A 21,125-nucleotide genomic window follows, 5' to 3' on the forward strand; every position below is an offset into this window, starting at 1 on the left:
TGCAGTGGCATGATCCCAGCTCACTGCAAGCTCCGCCTCCTGGGTTCACACCATTCTCCTGCCTCAGCTGCCTGAGTAGCTGGGGCTACAGGTGCCCGCCGCCACAGCTGGTTAATTTTTTTGTATTTTTAGTAGAGACAGGGTTTCACTGTGTTAGCTAGGATGGTCTCGATCACCTGACCTTGTGATCCACCGGCCTTGGCCTCCCAAAGTGCTGGGATTACAGGCGTGAGCCACTGTGCCCCGCCTAAAAATTATCATTTTTTTTTTTAAAAAAAGAGGTATCTGCTATGGGTGTCAAATATGCTGGGTACCCCACTGACAAGGGGAATGGGAAGTTGGGAAGTCTTGGATATCAGCTACTTGGTAGAAACAAAGAACAATATTAATCATGGAGGGTTTGCGGGAGGAGGTGATACTGTTGGGCTGATGCTAGGCCAAAGAAGAAGAATTACAGTAGTGAATGATTTTGTCTCAGTGCCCATCTAGGCGCTGCCCCTTGGTTCGGTTCTTCATGGTTTCCAGGGAGGCAGGGAGCTTGGAATACCCACATTGCTGTCACTTGGCAACCAGGAACTGGTGGCTGCAGCCACCGGCCAAGTTCTTTCCACCATCCTGGGCCCTCACCTCTGGCATAGGCTCTTGGTAGTGGGGGCCCAGACAGGGAGGCACCCGCCACCTGCTTCCCTTTTCAGACACCCCCAGCCCTTACAGGGCAGAATGGGACTCTTGCTGATGTAGGTAAGTCCACAGAAAGTGCTGGATGGATCAGGGGCAACACACACACACACACACACACACACACACACACACACACCAGCCCCAGGAGTTCCTCCCATTTGTTCCCATCCCTGGAGGACCCTGGGGTTCAGGACAGGTGGAACATAGTCCTGGCCTTCAGGGGATTCACAGCCTATTGCAAGAGATAGAGCTCACCTCATTCTTTCAATACAGTGATGCCAGTGCCTATTCCATGCTGGCTGCTGGGTTACAGACTTTCTTCTTCTTTTCTTTTTTTTTTTCTTGTTTTTTGAGACGGAGTCTTGCTCTGTCGCCCAGGCTGGAGTGCAGTGGCACGATCTTGGCTCACTGCAAGCTCCGCCTCCCAGGTTCACACCATTCTCCTGCCTCAGCCTCCCGAGTAGCTGGAACTACAGGCGCCCACCACCACGCCTGGCTAATTTTTTGTATTTTTAGTAGAGACGGGGTTTCACCGTGTTAGCCAGGATGGTCTCAATCTGCTGACCTCGTGATCCGCCCACCTCGGCCTCCCAAAGTGCTGGGATTAGAGGCGTGAGCCACGGCGCCCGGCCTGGGTTACAGACTTTCTAAGGTGTGGCTCACCCCTGGTTAGGGGTGTGGAAGGACACATAGCAGATCGCACTACAACACGCTTGTCACCCTTCAGCAGTCACCTCTAGATGCAAAGACTGCATTCTCTAAATTACGCAACTTTCTGCCTGAGGGCCTTCCAGGACCCCAGAAGCAGCTCTCAGCCTGTGGCAGATGCCCTCAAATGGAAAAGCTCTGAGACATGCCCCACACTGCCTCCCAGAGTTCCTGGGTAGGAGTGCGGTCCAGTTGCCCGTAGAGGTAACTGGCTTCATCACACTCCCTCTGCTGGCTGCCTTTCCTTTCTGTCTCACTTCCCTACTCCACTGCCCCCACCGCTATTTCCTGGAATCAGCTCCCAAATAAACCACTCAAATCCCTGTCTCACCACGGGCTTCTGAGAGAATACATGTTAAGACAGGGATGGTGGTGTAGAAGAGGGAACCAGTGTTCTGTAAGATGCCAGCTACAACCAACTGTATGCAAAGCAGTGTTGAACCAAGGGGTGGGGGTGATGGAGCTGTCTGCCCTGGTGCAGACAAGGAGTGGGTACATTTGCTGTAAAAAACGTAAAAGCACTAATAAAACAGACCAAAAGCCAGTCCACTTTTTACTATCATCATGAACCAGCAATTTGAATCAACTTCAATGATAAAATTCTCCACCTGACTAAGGCTGATAGCTCTCACTGTCCCATGCCCACCCCTTGGTACCCCACTGATGCCAAACACACTGAGGAAAGATTAATCATGGGCAAAGAGATGAGGGAAACCTCACTCAGGAGGCAACACTGACCTTCTAATCACACAGAGCTAGCTGCATTCCACCATGCCTTTGCACATACTGTTTCCTTTTACTGGAACACCTTTTGTTCCTTAATTCACCTCTTTTTTTTTTTTTTTTTTTTTGAGACAGTCTCTCTTTGTCACCCAGGCTATAGTGCAGTGGCTTGATCTCGGCTCACTGCAACCTCTACCTCCTGGGTTCAAGCGATTCTCCTGCCTCAGCCTCCCAAGTAGCTGGGATTACAGGTGCCTGCCACCACACCCGGCTGATTTTTGTATTTTTAGTAGAGACAGGGTTTCACCATGTTGGCCAGGCTGGTCTTGAACTCCTGAGCTCATGATCCACCCGCCTCAGCCTCCCAAGGTGCTGGGATTACAGGTGTGAGCCACCGCGCCTGGCCAGTGCTTTTTTTTTTTTTTTTTTAAACACTAGACAGTGAGCTCTATAGGGACAGGAACCTGTTCATCTGTGTCTGGCCCACAGTAGGCACCTAGGAATGGGCTGCCACTAAGTAGGCACCTTGAGTGGACACCCTGCATTATGGTTCATGGCAGCCCAGCCTATGAAAGTTTATTGATGGAATGAATCTGTAGACATTTTCCATAACGGGACAAGGGCATTACAAACAGAAGGGACAGACCAAGCAAAAGCAGGGAAGCCTGAAAGTGCAGAACTTCTCAGTAGAAAGGGCAAATAGCTTTATGCCACAGGCAGTACCTCTCAGAGAGGAATTCCACAGCCACCAGCTTTAGTGTCACCTAGAATGTGGTCAACATACATGCACTCTTCCTCAGACCTTCTCATCCAGAATTTCTGCAGAAGGGGTTCAAGAATCTGGGTGTCTTAAGGAAACTCTAGGAACACAGAATTTGGAGAGGCACAGGGCCAGCTGACAAAGGGAGTGGTGGACTATAAAGAGGTAAGAGTGGCCTGATTGGGTTGGGGCTAGGCCAAGAATTCATTCCTTCAGTCAGTATTCATTCTTTCTTTCAATAAGTATAGATTGATCCCAAAAGGCACTCAGGTACATATGTGCACAAGGTAGACATGCTCCCTGTTCCTTTGTCACGGTCTAGTGGAAAGACAGTCATTAAATAAGCAAAGAAATAAATACCTAATATAGTTTCAGGTTATGATTAATGCTTCACAGGAAAAAAAAAAAAAGCCAGGAGAGGGGTTAAAGACGGACCAAGGTTATTTTGGATGGAATGGTCTGAGAAGCCCTCTGTTGAGGATGGTAGGAGGGAGGGATGGAGCCACTTGAAATGAAGAAGCAAGACATGCAGATATTTGGGAAAAGAGCATTCCAGGAAGAGGAACGCAAAGGCCTAAACAGAACACATGAAACAGGGAAACTGGTTGGGAAGCTACTGCAATAGTCTAAGTGTGAGATGCTGGAGGATCAGAACAGAGTGGAAGCAGTGAAGGTGATGGGAAGCGGTCAGATTCATAATATATTTTGAGAGTGGAGTCAACTAGCTTTGCTGTTGAACCAGATGTAGATGTGAGAGAAGAGGGGGAGCCAAGGTTATTGCAGGTATAAAGGGGATGAGAGGACAGCTGAAGGAGATTGAATTAGAGAGGTACAGGGCTGGCAGGGCTGGAGCAGGAGATGGCAAACCACACGCAGGTTCCTGCAGACCATGGGGAGGACTTTACTTTTCCATTGCGTGTGACGATTTTGAGCCAAGGGATGTGATCTGACTTGTTTTCTTTCTTTTTTTTTTCTTTTTTGAGACAGAGTATAGCTCTGTTGCCCAGGCTGAAGTGCAATGGTGCCATCTTGGCTCACTGCAACCTCCACCTCCACCTCCCGGGTTCGATTGATTCTTATGCCTCAGCCTCCCAAGTACCTGGGACTAAAGGCGTGCGCCACCATGCCCAGCTAATTTTTGTATTTTTAGTAGAAACAGGGTTTCACCATGTTGGCCAGGCTGGTCTCAAACTCCTGACCTCAAGTGATCCGCCTGCCTCGGCCTCCCAAAGTGCTGGGATTACAGGCGTGAGCCGCCACACCCAGCCGATCTGATTTGTTTTCTAACAGAATCTTTCTGGTTGCGGAGTGCAGTACAGACTAGAGACAGACAGGAATGGAATGGGGCAGTTCTGAGGCTGATGCCAGGCATCCAAGTGAAAGATGACAGGAGCTTGAACCAGGTTGGTGACCGGGATGGGGAAACTAAATTTATTTGGGTAAAAACAATAAGTGGATTTCATGAAACTTGTTCAAGTAATGGGTGGTAAAAATCATAAAGGGGGTAGGCAAATAAATGATTGAAATTTGGTAGTGGGTCAGGAGCTTCAGCTCAGCGGGCAGCAGTTGTGTCTTCTTGGAGAAGTGGTTTCAACTCTGAGCCGTTTTGTCATCTGCAAAATGGGGATAATAATGGTCCATACTTCATAGAGTTGTTGAAAAGGTGACGTAAAGGTTTTAGCACACGATGTAGCACGCAATAAACACTTAATAAATGTTATCTTAAAAGCCAGACTGCTAGGTTCCTGTAACCATCTCAGCCGTTCACCGGCTGGCTGTTGTCGTCTTGGTCAAATTAACCCTCTGTGCCTCAGTTTCCTCATCTGTGCAATGAGGCACATTAATCGTTAATATCAACTGCATAGAGTTGGCTTGCGAAGATTAAACAAATGAATACAAGTAAAACATTTAGAATAATGTGGCCGGTAGCAAGCACTGCGTACGTGTTAACGATTATTAACAATGTATTTTAGCCACATTTCCCAGCCCCTTCCCCGGCCTAGCATATCCCATTTTGTGGATGGGAAGTCTGGCTCTCAGCAAGGTGGCCTCTCGGAGGACGCTGTGCCCGCGTGAAGAGATCCTGTCGGTTGCGGCGAAGACCCGGGTTCCGGCCTTGAGGGGCCACGCCCCGCTCGCACTCCCTGGCGGAACCTTAGTGCTGCGCTCGCGTTGCCAGCCCGGCGCGCCTCACGCAGTTGCGCCCGGTCTTGGGAGTACTTCCGGCTGCCCCGCCCCGCCCCGCCCCCGGGCGTCTCCATTTTGGTCTCAGGTGTACACTCGGCAAGAACCAGCGCAAGAGGGAAGCGGAGTTATAGCTACCCCGGCCGCCGAGTCGGCTCACTGCGCTACCCCCGCCCCCTTCTTTCCTCCAGACGCCGAAATCACTGGCGCTCATGGCGGGCCTGGAGGTACTGTTTGCATCGGCAGCGCCGGCCATCACCTGCCCGCAGGACGCGCTCGTCTGCTTCTTGCATTGGGAAGTGGTGACACACGGATACTACGGCTTGGGTGTCGGTGACCAGGTACGCCACGGAGCCGGCCAGGGTGGAGGAGGGAACTGTCTTCTGCCCAAACTCAGAGGACCGAAGGCCTGGTCCAGAGCGCCTGATTTCCCCGCCTCTCCCAATGCAGGGCCTGGGGCACATGAGAGCGTTGGTAAAACCTGCGGGTCGGAGGTTGCTCACCTGCCCCATCCCAGCCCAGAGTCCCTCACAGCACAGCTGGCATAACATGATTTGGAAACTCGAGGGCAGAAACTCGCTTCAACACAGCCTGGCAGCCTCTCAGGCCAGGACTGTGTGGACCTAGCATTCAATAGAATGGAAAAGAATCTAGACAGGAGTTTAGCTCCCCAGAGCACTCCTCACCCACCTGATCCCCTCTGAACTCTTTACCACCCAGCCTCGGGGTGAGGTGACTGACTCATTTCCGTCCTCATACCACAATAGAGCTTCCACCAAACATGTAGATCCAAGCACAGGTACAGGAGTGAGCTTTGACCTACTCAGCCCCAGGCCAGGGCCGTTTTTTCACACGTTAGCATGGGCCCAGAGAGTTCACACGCCTTTCACCCTTTACTGAAGGGCCCAGCATAGTCCACTCGCTACTGCCATCCCCAGCGCAAGCTCTAGGAAACAATCACCCCGAGTCATACACACATACACCCTGGGTGTGAGGGTCATATAAGATTTTCTCCTCATAGTTGTCCCCATAGGGCCAGCCCCTCCTCTCCCATCTCCAGGCTCCACCTCTTACAGCTAGGGACGTCGTTGTCATCCCCACAGAGTTCTAGGACTGCTGGACCCAACCCACCTCACTAATTCTTTGCTCTAGCATTCTTCTTTCTTTCCTGTTTCTTCCCTGTGACCCTTATCCCCCACATCCACATCATCCTAGACATCTGCTTCCTGGGAGAAGTGGGCCTGCCTCCATGCCTGCCCCTCACTGTCACTGTTCTCTCACTCTCAGACAAGACCAGCCATGGGAAACAGACCACCCCACCTATTGCATCTTGCAATGAGATTTCACCCTTCCTCTCCTTTTTGACTGCTTCAGTTCTCAACTCCTCTAATCATTTTTTTTTTAGCTTCTCAAATAGAGTGTTAATTCTCCTCTCCTGACGTAGCTTTAGGGACCTCTCTTCAAACTTGCTTTATACATTCGGAGCACTTAGGCAAGTATCCCCTTTCCCCCACCCCTCACTGCTGTCCCTATTCCTCTCTGTCTCTTAGAACTAAAGACCAAGACCACGATACGCCTTTCACACTTTACCCCCTCCAGCAGGAATCAGAGCACAAGAACTGTCAGGGATTTCTGGCTTTTTTTTTACCCAGACCTCAATTATCTCACCGGGACCCCAGGTACACACTCAGGATCCCCATTCCCACCTCCAAACTCAGACATGCTTCATCTCTCAAATGGGCTCTAAGACTGGAGATGACAATGGAAAAGAACAGCCAGCCTTTCACACACACATACCTGGAAGCAGGAACCATTTCACCTTCTCAAATACATCTGTCCCTGACCTTTCTCTTTGTGCTGCTCTTCATTCCACATACCTTCCAAATGCCTTTCAGCATTTCAGACCTTGGGACCAGATAGAGACAGCACCCCCATTTCAGTGTCAGGCTCCTCTTTCAATGCATAGTTCCCCTAACAGAAATCTTGTCTCCCCACTTGCCCTACTCCAGCTTTTTAATCTTAAGCAGCTCTTCACTTGCCCCAGTCATTTTATTTCAACTTTTCCTAGATTCTTCAAAGAAACTGGTATGTGGGATGGTGCAGGGGACAGTGGGGCTGAGAAGAGGAGTAAGATTTGATTTTGACCTGGGATCTCCTCCATTGGCCCTCAGCTCCCCCTGCCCTTTGTCTTGTCCTTCAGATGGAACAGCTCTGCTTTGCACTCTGGCCCTCCTCATGCACCTCACTCCCCTTACATATTCCTAGCTAGCTACTTCCGCTCTGCCACACTGTCAGAACCCCATCCACCTCTGCTCAGGAACTTGTTCTAGAGGGCATGCCTGATACCCTTCTCTTCTTGCCATTCCACAAATAAATATCAATCACTGTGGATCTGCTTCTATATTTCTTACCCTCACTCATGCTGTCCGAATCACTTTGACAGTTTAGGGACATCAGTTCATATAAGTTGATACCTTCTTCTAGCTGGCATCATCACCTTGCCATACACTCAAGGCTCCAAAATTTTCAGATGAAATATACAGAAAGAATACGATCTCATTTTAATACTGTTTTTTTGTTTTTTTGTTTGTTTGTTTGTTTGTTTAAAAAAGGTCCTTGACCAATTCCCCAAGGTCCATCTAATTTTTCTCTGTTCATGGTGCTATTCGTTGAGCTTCTGCAGGCCAGAAAAAGATGCTGGTTTCGGACATCTTTGGGGAGGCCCAGGAGCCTGGGGAATGGGGTTTTTGTAAGGCATTGCCACCTTTCCTCTATCTACCCCAGCACTAAATCTTGCATGCCCCCAAAGGAATGAGTGTTTGGATTGCAAACTAGAGTGTGGTGTATTTTTGCTTCTCTCTGCCTTTTCTCCTTGATTGCCATTGGGGCTCAGGTTGCACTTGTCCTCCTGTCACTTCTGCTGAGTCTACTTTCGTTCAGAGTGGAAGCTGGAGAGGCATTTTTCCTGTTAGTTTATTTTAAAAGAGGTTTAGTTTTTCAGCCTGGGGCCAGCCGACTCAGCTGACTCAATTGTGTTTTCCAAGCTCAGAGGATATTTGTGTTGCCTCTCCAACCATCTCCTGTTTCCACCCTTCTGGGGGTGATAAGAAGGAGAGGAAGGTCCCAAGAGTGTATGCTTGACTATAGAAGTTGACAGTTAAATAGAAAGCTAGATTGTCTGCTTTCTCTTAGGTTTTGCCTCCTCTGTTAACAGGGGAATTGCGTCCATAAAACTTGATTAGAAGACCAGTGCAGCCACTGGCTTCAACAAAAATCCGATATCTGAATTTGGATTTCTTTCTTGAAGGCAGAACCACTCCTCACAAGAATTTTACAGCTTTGTCAAGTGGTTTAGGTGGCAAGGGGATAGGTAAGGGATGACTTAGGTGGTGATCGACATAAGTTAGAGAATTTTGTTTTCCCTTGTGGGAAATCTAAGGATCATGATGAAAGAGAGAAAATGCCCAAAATGATCTGTTTAATTTTCTTTGGGTGCGTTTTAGTTCAGAGGCATTGGGGCAAACTCCTGGCCATTAAAGAATGCTTCTAGCACCAGGATTTTGCCTAGGAAGACAATTATCTTTATTCTCTTAGGGCCAGTCTTGTGGACCTGGCTGAGAAAAACCTTCTCTAGCCATAGCCTGGGCAATCAGGAGCTCTGAATTCCAAGCACAGCCCTACACCTGACTTGCTGAGACCTTGGGCAGCTCTCTGATCCCCTCAGGCCTTAGAGTTTTCTTTTCTTTTTCTTTTTCTTTTTTTTTTTTTTTTCGAAGATGTCTCACTGTGTCACTCAGGCTAGAGTGCAGTGGTGCGATCTTGGCTCACTGCAACCTCTGCCTCCTGGGTTCAGGCAATTCTCCTTCCCCAGCCTCCCCAGTAGCTGGGATTACAGGTCCCCACCACCACGCCTGGCTAATTTTTTGTGTGTTTTTAGTAGAGACAGGGTTTCACCATGTTGGCCAGGCTGGTCTCGAACTCCTGACTTCAAGTGATCTGCCTGCCTCTGCCTCCCAAAGGGCTGGGATTACAGGCATGAGCCACTGCGCTCAGCCTCAGGCCTTTGATTTTTCATCAGAGGAAGTTAACCACGTGACTGTGTACTTAGACTACTTTCCAACTGTGGCTTTCTGGAACTCTTGATATTTGATGTCAGGGTTTACAGGACAGTTGCATGCCATGTTTGGCCTGATATCACCAGGGTCTGTCCTCTGTTTACTGGGGAACATCAGTTGTACTGCAGTTAGAGACATCAGTTTCACCTGACTTGAGGGATTTTCTGTAACTCTGGAAGCCAAAGGTGATGGGGCGGTGAGCAGACCAAATTGTTTATATTCCAAGAGAGAACTCTGGTGGATTGAATGCTGTACATGGAGGATATAATATACACTTAAAGGCCTTTGACAGAGCAAAGATGAGGATGTCATCAAATTCCTGGCTTCCAAAGTAAACAAATCCACAACACTAAACACTAAACATATTCGGGAAATTTACCCAGTTTGGGGTGAGGGGATAGTTTCTCTTTCTCAGAAGAATGGTTTGATTAGTTTCACTTTTGTTTTTCCTCATTCTCATTTCTGTGCTTCAGGCCTGTGAATTTCATTGGCATCCAGCGAGGTTTTAAACCATGACAGTTGCGACATCCTGAATTTTATTTGGGATCTCTTTCCCCAGAGGATTTCTGAGCACCAGGGGTGACCAAAGAGGAGATGCCAGCATTTCTCAATGTGTGGTCTCCGCTTGTCCTTGGTGTGTGAAGTTTTGCTTTGCTGGACCTTTGTCTTTTCCATTTTCTTCATCTCTGGTCCCACTCCCTCCCGCTGTCTTCTCATGTCTACAGATCTTCCCAGTCCACCTACCCCATGGTGAGCAATATAAATATACATCCATGAAAAAAGATTATAACATTTTTTTGTGCTTTTTAAAATTTTTACATAAGTGGTACTGGAGTGTAAACCTCATTTTTTAGGGAACTTTTCTTTAAATCATATTTTTTCTTTTATATATAATATTATCATTAGATCTGGTTTGTTCCTTCTGACTGCTATATAGTATTCCACTGTAAGCATATTTTGCATTTTATCTCCGCTTTTGCTACCTTAGCCAAGACTATAATGAAGATCCTTTGTTGTGTACCCTGTGCACAGGGTTTCTTCCGGGAGCAGGGATTTTGGATCATAGGATATTGGCTCACCTAACTGCACTAAAAACTGCCAGATTGCTCCCCAAAGGGGCTGTACGAGTGTAAATGCCCACCAGCAGGGACTGGAGGTTCCCATTCCCACACCTACACAGACATCTGGCAAAAAATAGAAAACTGGGTAATAACAGCCCGAATCGTATAACTTAGTGTCTCATTATTTCAGTTCTGCTTCTCTGATTGCTAGTAAAATTGAATAACTCTATAGACACTATTAGCCGCTCTTTTTCTTGTTCATATCTTTTGCCACTTTTTGGAGTTCCCAATTGTTGTTGTTCATTTTCCAAGCATTCCCTTTATGTAGAAGTTATTAATTTCTTTCCTTTGCAGCCATGGCAAATGTATCTTCCTAGCCTGTGGCTGCTTATTAACTTAGTACTGTCTCTGTTGACCAGAAGCTTTCAATTATGAACGATGTCAAAGGCAGCATTTTTTTTCTTTTATGGATCTTGTTTAAGAAATCTTCCCCACCTAGAAATCACTATATTATTTTTCCCGTAGAAATAATTTGAGCACTATTTCTCAAATTTTAGTATGGAAAGTCTTAGGATTTTTTAAAAAGAAAAGAGGAAGACATCACAACTCACAATAAAAGATGTATTTTACACCCACCAGGCTGACAAGCATGAAAATGGCAAGCATTTTACCCCTACTAGATTGGCAAGCAACAATAGCAATGTTGCCAACCACACGGAGCAACAGGAGCTTTCATACATTGCTAGTGGGAGTATAAATCAGTAACACTTTAGAAAACAACTTGACTTTATCTTATAAATTAAAAGCTTTTTCTCCATGCATACTGTATAGAAATTTATCCACATGTGTACCAGATGTGTACAAGAATGTTCATAGCAGCATTATTTATAATAGCAAAACAAATAAGCTGGAAATACTCCAAATCACCATCAACAAGTAGATGTATAAATTGCAGCATAGTCATACGGAATGCTGTGTAGCTGTGAATGTGAATCAGCTATAGTTAAATGCATTGACATGGATACATTTCCAAAAACAATATCGAATAAAAAAGGCAAATGACAGAAGTGATGCTATTTATTTAAAATTCAAAAACATTTGAAACAATATATTTTTATGCTTGCATGTATAGTAATATAACTCTAAGGAAAAGTAAAGAAATTGTTTAAGAGTGGTGATTACCCTTGAAGGGGAAGGAGGAACATTTATTGGAGTATGCTACCCAAGGCTTTAGCAGTATTTTGCTGATGTTCTATTTCTTAAGCTGGTAGTAGAGACATTTTATAATTCTTTGTTATTTGTACATATGCTACATTTTGTGTATTATGAAATTATAATTTTTGCACATCACTGCAGTCAGGGTGTATTTGGATCTGTGTTTTTAGTTGACACCTTGGTAATCCTATTGTAGTTAGCCTAAGGTCCAAACTTTGAAAAACACTACTTAGAACTTCGCAGCGTTCCTCAAGATGACTGGTTTTATTCTTAGCAGAGGGATGGGGAAGAGATAATTATTAAACCAACACTGCAGATTCTTGACAGGTTCCAGTGCTGTGTCAGAAAGGTAGCTCAATATGAGGGAAAGTGCAGTAGAACAGAAGCCCAGAGACTGGGCCCTAGACTTCTCTCTCGCTGTAGGATCTTGGGCAAGTCATTTCTCTTGACCTCCACATCTTCATCTGTGAAGTGAGGCGGGTAAGATTAGCTTATCTTGTGAGGTTCTTTATAGTTCTGTGTTTTGAGGTCATTATCTTTCTCCTCTCAACTGTGGTGTTTTCCCAGCCGGGTCCCAATGATAAGAAGTCAGAACTGCTGCCAGCTGGGTGGAACAACAATAAGGAGCTGTATGTCCTCCGGTATGAGTATAAGGATGGGTCCAGAAAGCTCCTTGTGAAAGCCATCACCGTGGAGAGCAGCATGATCCTCAATGTGCTGGTGAGTGTCTGAGACACGTGAGTCTGCTGATGAGATGGGGATAGGAATGGCTGTTTTGAAACCCATTTAATGGTATGGATCCAGAGCTTCAGTGTTCATGTAGCCCTTACCCCGTGATCCCACTTCTGGAACTTTATCTTAAGGTGAGAACCCTAAGTATAGAAAACCTTTGTGCACAAAGGTATTCACCACCTGGAATTAAGAAGGAGGGGCTTTCTGTCAACAGGGGAATGGTTAAATAAGGTAAATCTATTCAGTGACAAGATAGAAGGAAAAAGCTTAGGTAACCCCAGTGGGCTACTTCAGTTCCTTAAATAAATTGAATTGTTTGCTGCCTTGGAGCCCTTCCACTTCACATTTCCTATGCTGGAAGGCTCTTCCCCTCCCCCGTCTGCCACTCATACAGCCCTTCACCATTCCTTCATCCTGAACAATTCTCTTTCATTTTTGACTTCCTCAAAAAGTGCAGTTCTGACTACCCACTCCTACTGCCAAAAAAATCTAAATTATGTCCTTTACGCCATCATTTTATTTTCCTGCCTGACACTCATTGTAGCTTGTAATTGTGTACTTATTTGTGCTTTGCTTTTATTCTGCCATAGGACTGTGAGTGCCACAAAGGCAGTGACTTTCTTTTTGTTAACTTTTGTCTTAGAGGTTTGTGTGTGACCATGTAGAAGTATCTTGCTGTATGTATTATACTGCACTTTGCTTTTTTTTCACTCGATGTTTTGGAGGTCTTGACATGGAAATACATATAGATATACCTTATTTGTTTTAACTATTATGTAGTTTCTCATAGCACCATAATTTCTTTATTCCTTTCCCTTTTGATGAACATTTAGATCTTGTGTCAGATAGGGTTCTTGGTTTCAAACAACAAAAACCTCTTGGGTTAGTTTAAGCAAAAAGGGTTTATTAAAAGAACCAGGGTCACCCAGGTGCAGTGGCTCGCACCTGTAATCCCAACACTTTGGGAGGCTAAGGCAGGTGGATTACTTGAGGTCAGGAGTTTGAGACCAGCCTGGTCAATATGGTGAAAGCCTTTCTCTACTAAAAATATTTTTAAAACTTAGCCGGGCATGGTGGTGGGTGCCTGTAATCCCAGCTACTTGGGAGGCTGAGGTAGGAGAATCCCTTGAACCCAAGAGGCAGAGTTTGCTGTGAGCCGAGATTGCGCCACTGAGCTCCAGCCTGGGCGATAGAGTAAGCCTCTGTCTCAAAACAAACAAAACAAAACAAAAAGAACCAGGATAGCTCATTGAAACAGGTTTAAGGCTAGGTTTCCAGAAGCAGTGTCCCAAATCATGCCCCGGAAACCACTGCTGCCACAACCACTGCCCAGTATTAGGTACTGGCTGATTCTGTCTGCCCTGGTGTACCCTTCTCTTAAGCTGCTGAGGTGACCCCCTGGCCTCTGCTGCTACCCTCATTAGCAAGATGTCTGCGCCTTGCTGGGTTGGCCTCTCCACGTTGCTCACCTCCAACTCAAAGTTGATGCATCACTTCGACACCTCAATTACCATGCCTGAGCCCTTTTGCAAAAGAGCCTGGGAAGTAGGTGTTAAACTCTGCCTTGGAAAGGCAATATTCCTAAATCAGAGAAGTCTCGAAGCCTTAGGAAGGGGTTTCATATAAACAGTCCTTATATATGTCTCTGTGGACATATGTGAATATTTCTTTAGGTTGAAGATTTTGTTACTCTCCCTCCACCCTCCCACTCTTAGCCAGAAATGTCCCAGTCTCTCACTTTCTGTTTTCACTCATCTAGGAATATGGCTCACAGCAAGTGGCAGACTTGACCCTGAACTTGGATGATTATATCGATGCAGAACGCCTGGGTGACTTCCACAGGTACTTCTAAATGATGTCTCTTCCCTGGGAAAAAGAAGAGAAAACCAGTGGCAAGATATAAGGAATAGGGTGGATGTGTCCAGAAAATTAAGGAAGGTGAATGGAAGAACCTTTTATTTCCGGGCACAACTTCCTAATTTTCTTTTCTGTTTTTTATGTATTTGAAGAGGAGACTCACATAGGAAATGCCACATGAAACAAGATGATGCAATCAAGAGTCCACGAGTGCTGTGGTGGCTGCAGAGTAGAGATGGAGCCCGGATAGCTCATTCAGTCAGAGCAGACTCCTGGGAGGATGTGTGCCTCATTGGGTCCCCAACCCCAATCTCTAACTTATTAAAAAAAAAATATATATATATATATATATATATATTATTTTCTTTAGGGTTGTTTTAGGTACAAGCAAAATTGAGCAGAAAGTGCAGAGCGTTCCCATATTACCTCCTGCTCCCATACACCCACAGTTTACAGCTTCCCTGTGTCAATATCCCATACATAATGATTCATTCATCATTATTAGGGCTCAAGCTTGCTGTTGTGCAGTCTGTGGGTTTTGACAAATAGATGAGTGTGTGTCTGCCATTATAGTATCATACAGAATAGTTTGACTACCCTAAAAATCTGTGCTCCTCCTATTCTTTACTCCCTTTTCCCTAACTCCTGGCAACCACTGATCTTTTTACTGTCTCCATAGTTTTGCCTTTTCTAGAGTGTCATATAGTTGGTATCATATAGTAGTATGATTCTAGACCTTTTCAGCAGATACAGCTAGGAAAATTTTTCCTTATCAGTTTAAATTGCCACCTCTGTTTTTAATATAACACTACAGGATTCTTTTTCTCTTATTCCATACTTACATCTCCCTTCTCCTGTGGTGAGAACACTGATTCCCAACAGCATCAATGTATTTACTTATTTACTTGATCCTAGAATACACACAAGTATTTTCTGAACTGCTACATCAGTGCCTACCAAGAACAAACCTACTAAGTAAAGTTCCAAATGATTTATTTCCAGAAATAAATTTATTTATTTATTTATTTTTGTCTTTTAACTATGTTCCACAAAAGATGTAGGCAGAGTAGTGTCTTCCAAAGGTACTTAGATTAGTGCTTGTTTTTAAAATCAGTATAATGAAATTATCTGTTTTTTATATAGTTAAGCTGATTTATGTCTGCTTTATTCCATTATAGGGATTTTCCCCCCATCTTCATTGACCACCTCAGGGTTTTATTTTTTGTTTTATTTTATTTTTTTGAGATGGAGTCTAGCTCTGTCACCCAGGCTGGAGTACAGTGTGACTGTTCAAGCAATTCTTCTGCCTCAGCTTCCCGAGTAACTGGGATTACAGGTGTGCACCACCACACCCAGCTAATTTTTGCATTTTTTGTTTGTTTGTTTGTTTTTTGTTTTTTTGAGACGGAGTCTCGCTCTGTCACCCAGGCTGGAGTGCAGTGGCGCAATCTCGGCTCACTGCAAGCTCTGCCTCCTGGGTTCACGCCATTGTCCTGCCTCAGCCTCCTGAGTATCTGGGACTACAGGCGCCCACCACCACGCCCGGCTAATTTTTTTTTTTTTGTATTTTAGTAGAGACGGGGTTTCACCGTGTTAGCCAGGATGGTCTCGATCTCCTGACCTCGTGATCCACCCGCCTCGGCCTCCCAAAGTGCTGGGATTACAGGCGTGAGCCACTGCGCCTGGCCAATTTTTGCGTTAATAGAAACGGGGTTTTGCTGTTGGCCAGGCTGGTCTTGAACTCCTGACCTCAAGTGATCCACCGGCTCAGGTGATCCTCCCAAAGTGTTGGGATTACGGGCGTGAGCCACCGAACCCAGCCATCCTTAGAGTTGTAGAGTGAGCTTGGCATCACTATAAATGCACAGTTATGAAACCTTAACCGAACCTCAGAACTGCCCAGAAATCCTGTTGCATTTAATAGCATCTAATCAGCAATACCCTCTTTGAACCTATTCCAGTCCTCGCAGACTTTCAAACCACTGGCCTCCACATTCTGGCCACTCCTTATTTCTCCTCCCCTCTTCCACGCAGCTTCTGTGTGAGGAGGTCTTTTACATATTCCCCTCCTGCATGCCACCCTCCAGTGTATTTCCCACATAGCAGTTGGACCAATCTTTCAGACATAGATCAGATCATAGTTAACAACTCTGGCTTAAAACCCTTCAGTGATGCCACTTCACACCCATTAGGATGGGTACTATCAAAATAACCAGAAAATAAACAAGCGTTGTCAAGGATGTGGAGAAGTTGGAACCCTTGTGCACTCTTGGGAATGTAAAATGGTGCAGCCACTATGGAAAACAATATGACAGTTCTTCAAAAAATTACCGTATAATCCTGCATGTCCACTTCTGGGCATATACCCAAAAGAATTGAAAGTAGGTCTTGAAAAGATATTTGTACACCCATGTTCATAGAAGCATTATTCACAGTAGCCAAAAGGTGAAAGCAGCTTGGCTGTCCATTGACAGATGAATTGAACAAAATGTGGTATGTAAATACAGTAGAATATTATTCAGCTTTAAAAAGGGAGGAAATTCTGGCCCATGCTACAACATGGATGAACCCTGAAGACATTGTACTAAATGAAATAAGCCATTCACAAAAGGACAAATTCTGTATGATTCTATTAAAGGTACCTAGATTAGTCAAATTTGTAGAGACGGAAAGTAGATGGTGGTTGCCAGATACTGGGGCAAGAGGGGAATAGGAAGGGGAGTTAGTGATTAATGGGTACAGAGTTTGTTTTACAAAATGAAAAGAGATCTGGAGATGGATGGTAGCTGATTGCACAACAGTGTTAATGTCCTTAACACTACTGAACACTTAAAAATGGTTAAGATGGTAAATTTTATGCATATTTTACCACAGTTAAAAGTCTTTAGGGAATGCTCATTGCTCTTAGGATAAAGAACACAATCCTTGATGAGGCCTTAAAGCCTAGCATTCACCCCTTCAATCTCACCTTGTACAGCCTTCCCCGCGTCCCTGTGCTTCAGCCAGTGTCATTCTTCTGCCCTCTTCAGACCTCCCTCTGCCTAAAGTGCTCTCCCTGACCTCACGTAGCCAACTCCTGTTTATCTTTTGGTTACCGATTTAAACGTCAGTTCCTTAGAGAAGCTTCCTCTGGCCCCCAGGCTTAAAGCTTCAAAACATTTTACTATTTTTTTTGGAGTCAGGTTTCCCTCTGTTGCCCAGGCAGGCTGGAGTACAGCGGCACAATCAGCTCACTTATAAACAGGCCAAGCAGCCTCAACCTACTGGGCTCAAGTGACCTTCCCACCTGAGCCTCCCAAATAATTGGGTCTACAGGCATGTGCCACCGTGCCCAGCCAGTCTTTTATTTTTTGTAGAGATGAGGTCTTTGCTGTGTTGCCCTGGATCCAAAACATCATTTTTTAAGCATTTAATCAATCAGTAGATATTTTACATTTACCTTCTTAGAGTTGGTCTTCCCTCCTTGCCTGTGATCTCCTTGAGGGCAGGGCTTGGGTCTTTTTTGCATACCGTAGACAAAGGGAGGAAAGGGGGAAATGAGCCAGGCCTGGCCAGCAGAATGCTGCTCCTCTGGGTGTTGCACACACCCTGACACCCTGGCCCCTCTTAGTGGGTAAGGGAGGGACATTTGGAGTGTGGTCTCTTGACTTCTTCACTCTGGACTTCCATTGGGAGAGAAATCGACAAAACCTGTGGAAGAACCTAGGAATTATATTGGCCATTCATGCTCATTAGAGCATTCCGTCTCTTCAGAAATACTGAGAGAGAATTGTGATCCTGTCTCTATTTGTTTTTTAAGTACATTTGTTTGAGGGGTTTGTGCGTGAGAGAGGGGATGTGTGTTGTGTTTTGTTTTGTTTTTTGATTACTGTGAAATGCGGGTCACAATAGTACTACCTCAGGGTTTTTCTGAGAATGGAATGAGATGTCAGCACATAGAGTGCTTAGTGCTTAGTCCAGTTCTTAGTAAAATACACAAAGGGGAAAAAAATCTGATCGCCAGGAATCATCTCCATGGAAATGGGCGGTGAAAGCTGAGGTATGGCACTGCCTCCTGATCAGAGGCCCTATCTCCCTCCTATGCCTTTCAGCCATAGCTTCCTCCATGTAGCCCTCTTTGTTAGGTCATTGTGGCATGTCTTGCCTCTTCTAGCAATTTGTGCTCCTCAGTGAGCAAACTGTAATTTGCTAAGAAATATAAACCTATTGTGTTCCATTCTGCTGTACCCTTTCTGTGTCAGATGAGATGATAGGCTGTCTTTTGCCACAACCAAAATGGCAGTTATTCTGCCAAGGCCTAGAAATTGTGTGAGAACTTCTCCTTCAGGACCTGGTGATTTTTTAATCAGGCCTGAATTCTACACATGCCTAGGGAGATCAGAGGCCTCCCTCTGATCTGATTAAAAGGAAAGAAGACTTGAATTTACCCCCACACCCAGCTTAGGCAGGCAAGCATCTCATTTTTTTACCCATGGATGTCCAATGGCTTACTTTCTCATTTAGGTCAAGGTTCATTTATTTTACCCGTGAATGTCCAGTGGCCCCAACATCATTTGTTATTCCTTCATTGAATTACTTTTGAAACTTTGTCAAAAATCAGTTGCCTGTACATCTGTGGATCTATCTCTGGATCCTTTGTTTTTTCCATTGATCTCTATGTCTTTTCCTCTGTCAATATTACTCTACCAGTATTGATTACTGTAGGCCTTAATATTGAGTAGAATAATTCCTCCCACTTTTTCTTCATCAAGATAGTTTTAGCTATTCTAGGTTCTGTGCCTTTTCTTTTTTTTCTTTTTTTGAGACAGTCTCACACTGTCTCAAAAAGGCTCAGGCTGGAGTGCAATGGTGTGATCTTGGCTCACTACAACCTCTGCCTCCTGGGTTCAAGTGATTCTCCTGCCTCAACCTTCCGAGTAGCTGGGACTACAGACGCGTGCCACCATGCCTGGCTAATTTTTTGTATTTTTAGTAGAGATGGGGTTTTACCATGTTAGCCAGGATGGTCTCAATCTCCTGACCTCATGATCCACCCATCTTAGCCTCCCAAGGTGCTGGGATTACAGACATGAGCCACCGTACCTGGCCTCTGCACCTTTTCATATAAACTTTAGAGTAAGCTTGTGTGTATCTATGAAAAACCTTGCTAGGATTTTGATAGGAGTTGCATTAAACCTATAGATTAGTTTGGGGAAAATTGACATTCTTGCTATGAACATGATTTATCTCTCCATTTATTAATATTTAGGTTTTATTTGATTTCCATCAGTATCATTTGTAATTTTCAACATATAGATCCTGTACATACCTTGTTACTTGTTTAAAGCAGAAAGGGAGATGATTATAAATGGCATTCTGTCCTTTGTTTTGGTTTTCAAATATTCATTGTCAGTATATAGAAATGTAGTTGATTTTCCTGTGTTGAATTTGTATCCTGTCACCTTGCTGAAATCAAGGTGTTTCGGATTTTTTTTTTTTTTTGTAGATTCCTTGGGAATTTCAGGGTAGACTATCATGTCATTTGCAAATAGGGACAGTTTTATTCCTTACTTGCTAATATGAATGCCTTTTCTTTTTCTTGCCTTATTGCAGTGGTCAGGATGTCCAATATTATGTTAAATAAGAGTGACGAGAAAGAACATTCTTTCCTCGTTCCCAATCTTAGGAGCAAAGTATTCAGTCTTTCACAGTAAAGTATATTGTTAGGGGTAGGTTTTTTGTAAATGTTCTTTATCAGGTTAAAGAAGTTCCCCTTTATTCTTAGTTTGTTGAGAGTTTTTAATCTTGAATGGATTTATCATGTTGGATTTTGTCAAAAGCTTTTTTCTGTATCAATTGATATGCTCATATGATTTTTCTTCCATAGCTTATTGATATGGTAGATTACATTGATTTGTGGCTATTAACTAGTCTTGCATGCCTAGAACAAATCATACTTGGTCATGACATATAATTCTTTTTATACATTTTTAAATTCAATTTGCTCATATTAAGGATTTTTTTTGTGTGTAAGTTCATAGGAGATATTAGTCTATATATATATATATATTTTTTTTTTTGGTATGGTCTTTGCCTGGTTTTGATACCAGAGTAATACTGGTCTCATGAAATGGATTGGAAAGTATTCCCTCCTCATATATTTTCTAGAAGTGACTGCAAATTTGATGTTAATTCTTCTTTAAATGTTTGGTAGAATTCTTCCTGAAATCATCTGAGCCTGGAGATTTTTGTTTTTTGTTTTTTTATTTTATTTTTTTAGAATGTTAAGTGTAATTCAGTTTCTTTAATGGAACTATTCAGATTATCTATTTCATTTTGGCTGAGTTGTAGTTTATGGTTTTTAAGAATTGGTCTATTCTGAGTTGTTGGATTAAGTTGTTCTTAGTATTCTCTTATCCTTTCAGTGGCTACAGATCTATTGTAATATCTCCTGTTTCATTCTTGTTACTGGTGACTTGTGTCCTCTCTTTTTATATTTGTCAGTGTCGCTAGAAGTTGGTCAGTTTTATTCATTTTTTTTGAATAACTGACTTTTTGTTTCATTTTCTCTCTTGTTTTTCTTTTTTATTGACTTCTGTTCTTACCTTTATTACTTCTGCTTGCTTTGAGTTAATTTGCTCTTCTTTTTCTAGATTCTTTAGGTCAGAATTTTGGTTATTGATTTGAATTCCTTCCTCTATTTTGATGTAAGCATTTAGTGCTATGAGGTTTCTTCTCAGCAATCCTTTAGTTATTATATCTCACATATTTTCATATGTTTTTATTTTCATTTTAATTCAATGCTATATATTTCTTTTTTGTGACTTTGATCCAAGGATTTTCTAGAAGTAGTGTTGCTTGATTTTCATGTATTTAGAGAGTTAACTTTTTGTTTTGACTTCTGTTATGATTCCATATGGTTGGAGAATATACTTTGTATGATTTCAGTTATTTTACATTTGTGAGCTTTGCTTTATGGGCCAGGATGTGGTTCATTTTAAAATACCAGTGCTTTAGGAAGCCTGGAGTCCTGCCCACTTTGTTACCTCAGCCTGCCTCCACCCCTCAGCTGTGGCTCACGTCACTTGTCTCTCACAGGCAGAGAAAAAG

The 21,125-nt window shown here is 44.0% G+C and overlaps 1 protein-coding gene across 2 annotated transcripts in view; it reads left to right on the forward strand.

The window, feature by feature from the left end:
* The first annotated feature begins 609 nt into the window (after positions 1-609).
* PSMF1 (proteasome inhibitor subunit 1) overlaps positions 610-21,125 on the forward strand; it is a 49,206-nt gene continuing 28,690 nt past the window's right edge. Inside the window, exons 1-4 of one of the 2 annotated variants that reach the window (XM_055265302.2) lie at positions 610-741; positions 5,248-5,397; positions 12,015-12,167; positions 13,939-14,021. In XM_055265302.2, coding sequence (XP_055121277.2) covers positions 5,269-5,397; positions 12,015-12,167; positions 13,939-14,021 — 365 coding nt within the window. In that variant the 5' untranslated portion in view covers positions 610-741; positions 5,248-5,268. Of the gene's footprint in view, positions 742-5,095; positions 5,398-12,014; positions 12,168-13,938; positions 14,022-21,125 lie in introns of those variants that run through there. The other variant, XM_055265303.2, reaches the window with a different exon arrangement.

This window comes from Symphalangus syndactylus, chromosome 24 (genome assembly GCF_028878055.3).
Source record: "Symphalangus syndactylus isolate Jambi chromosome 24, NHGRI_mSymSyn1-v2.1_pri, whole genome shotgun sequence".
Lineage (NCBI taxonomy): Eukaryota > Metazoa > Chordata > Mammalia > Primates > Hylobatidae > Symphalangus > Symphalangus syndactylus.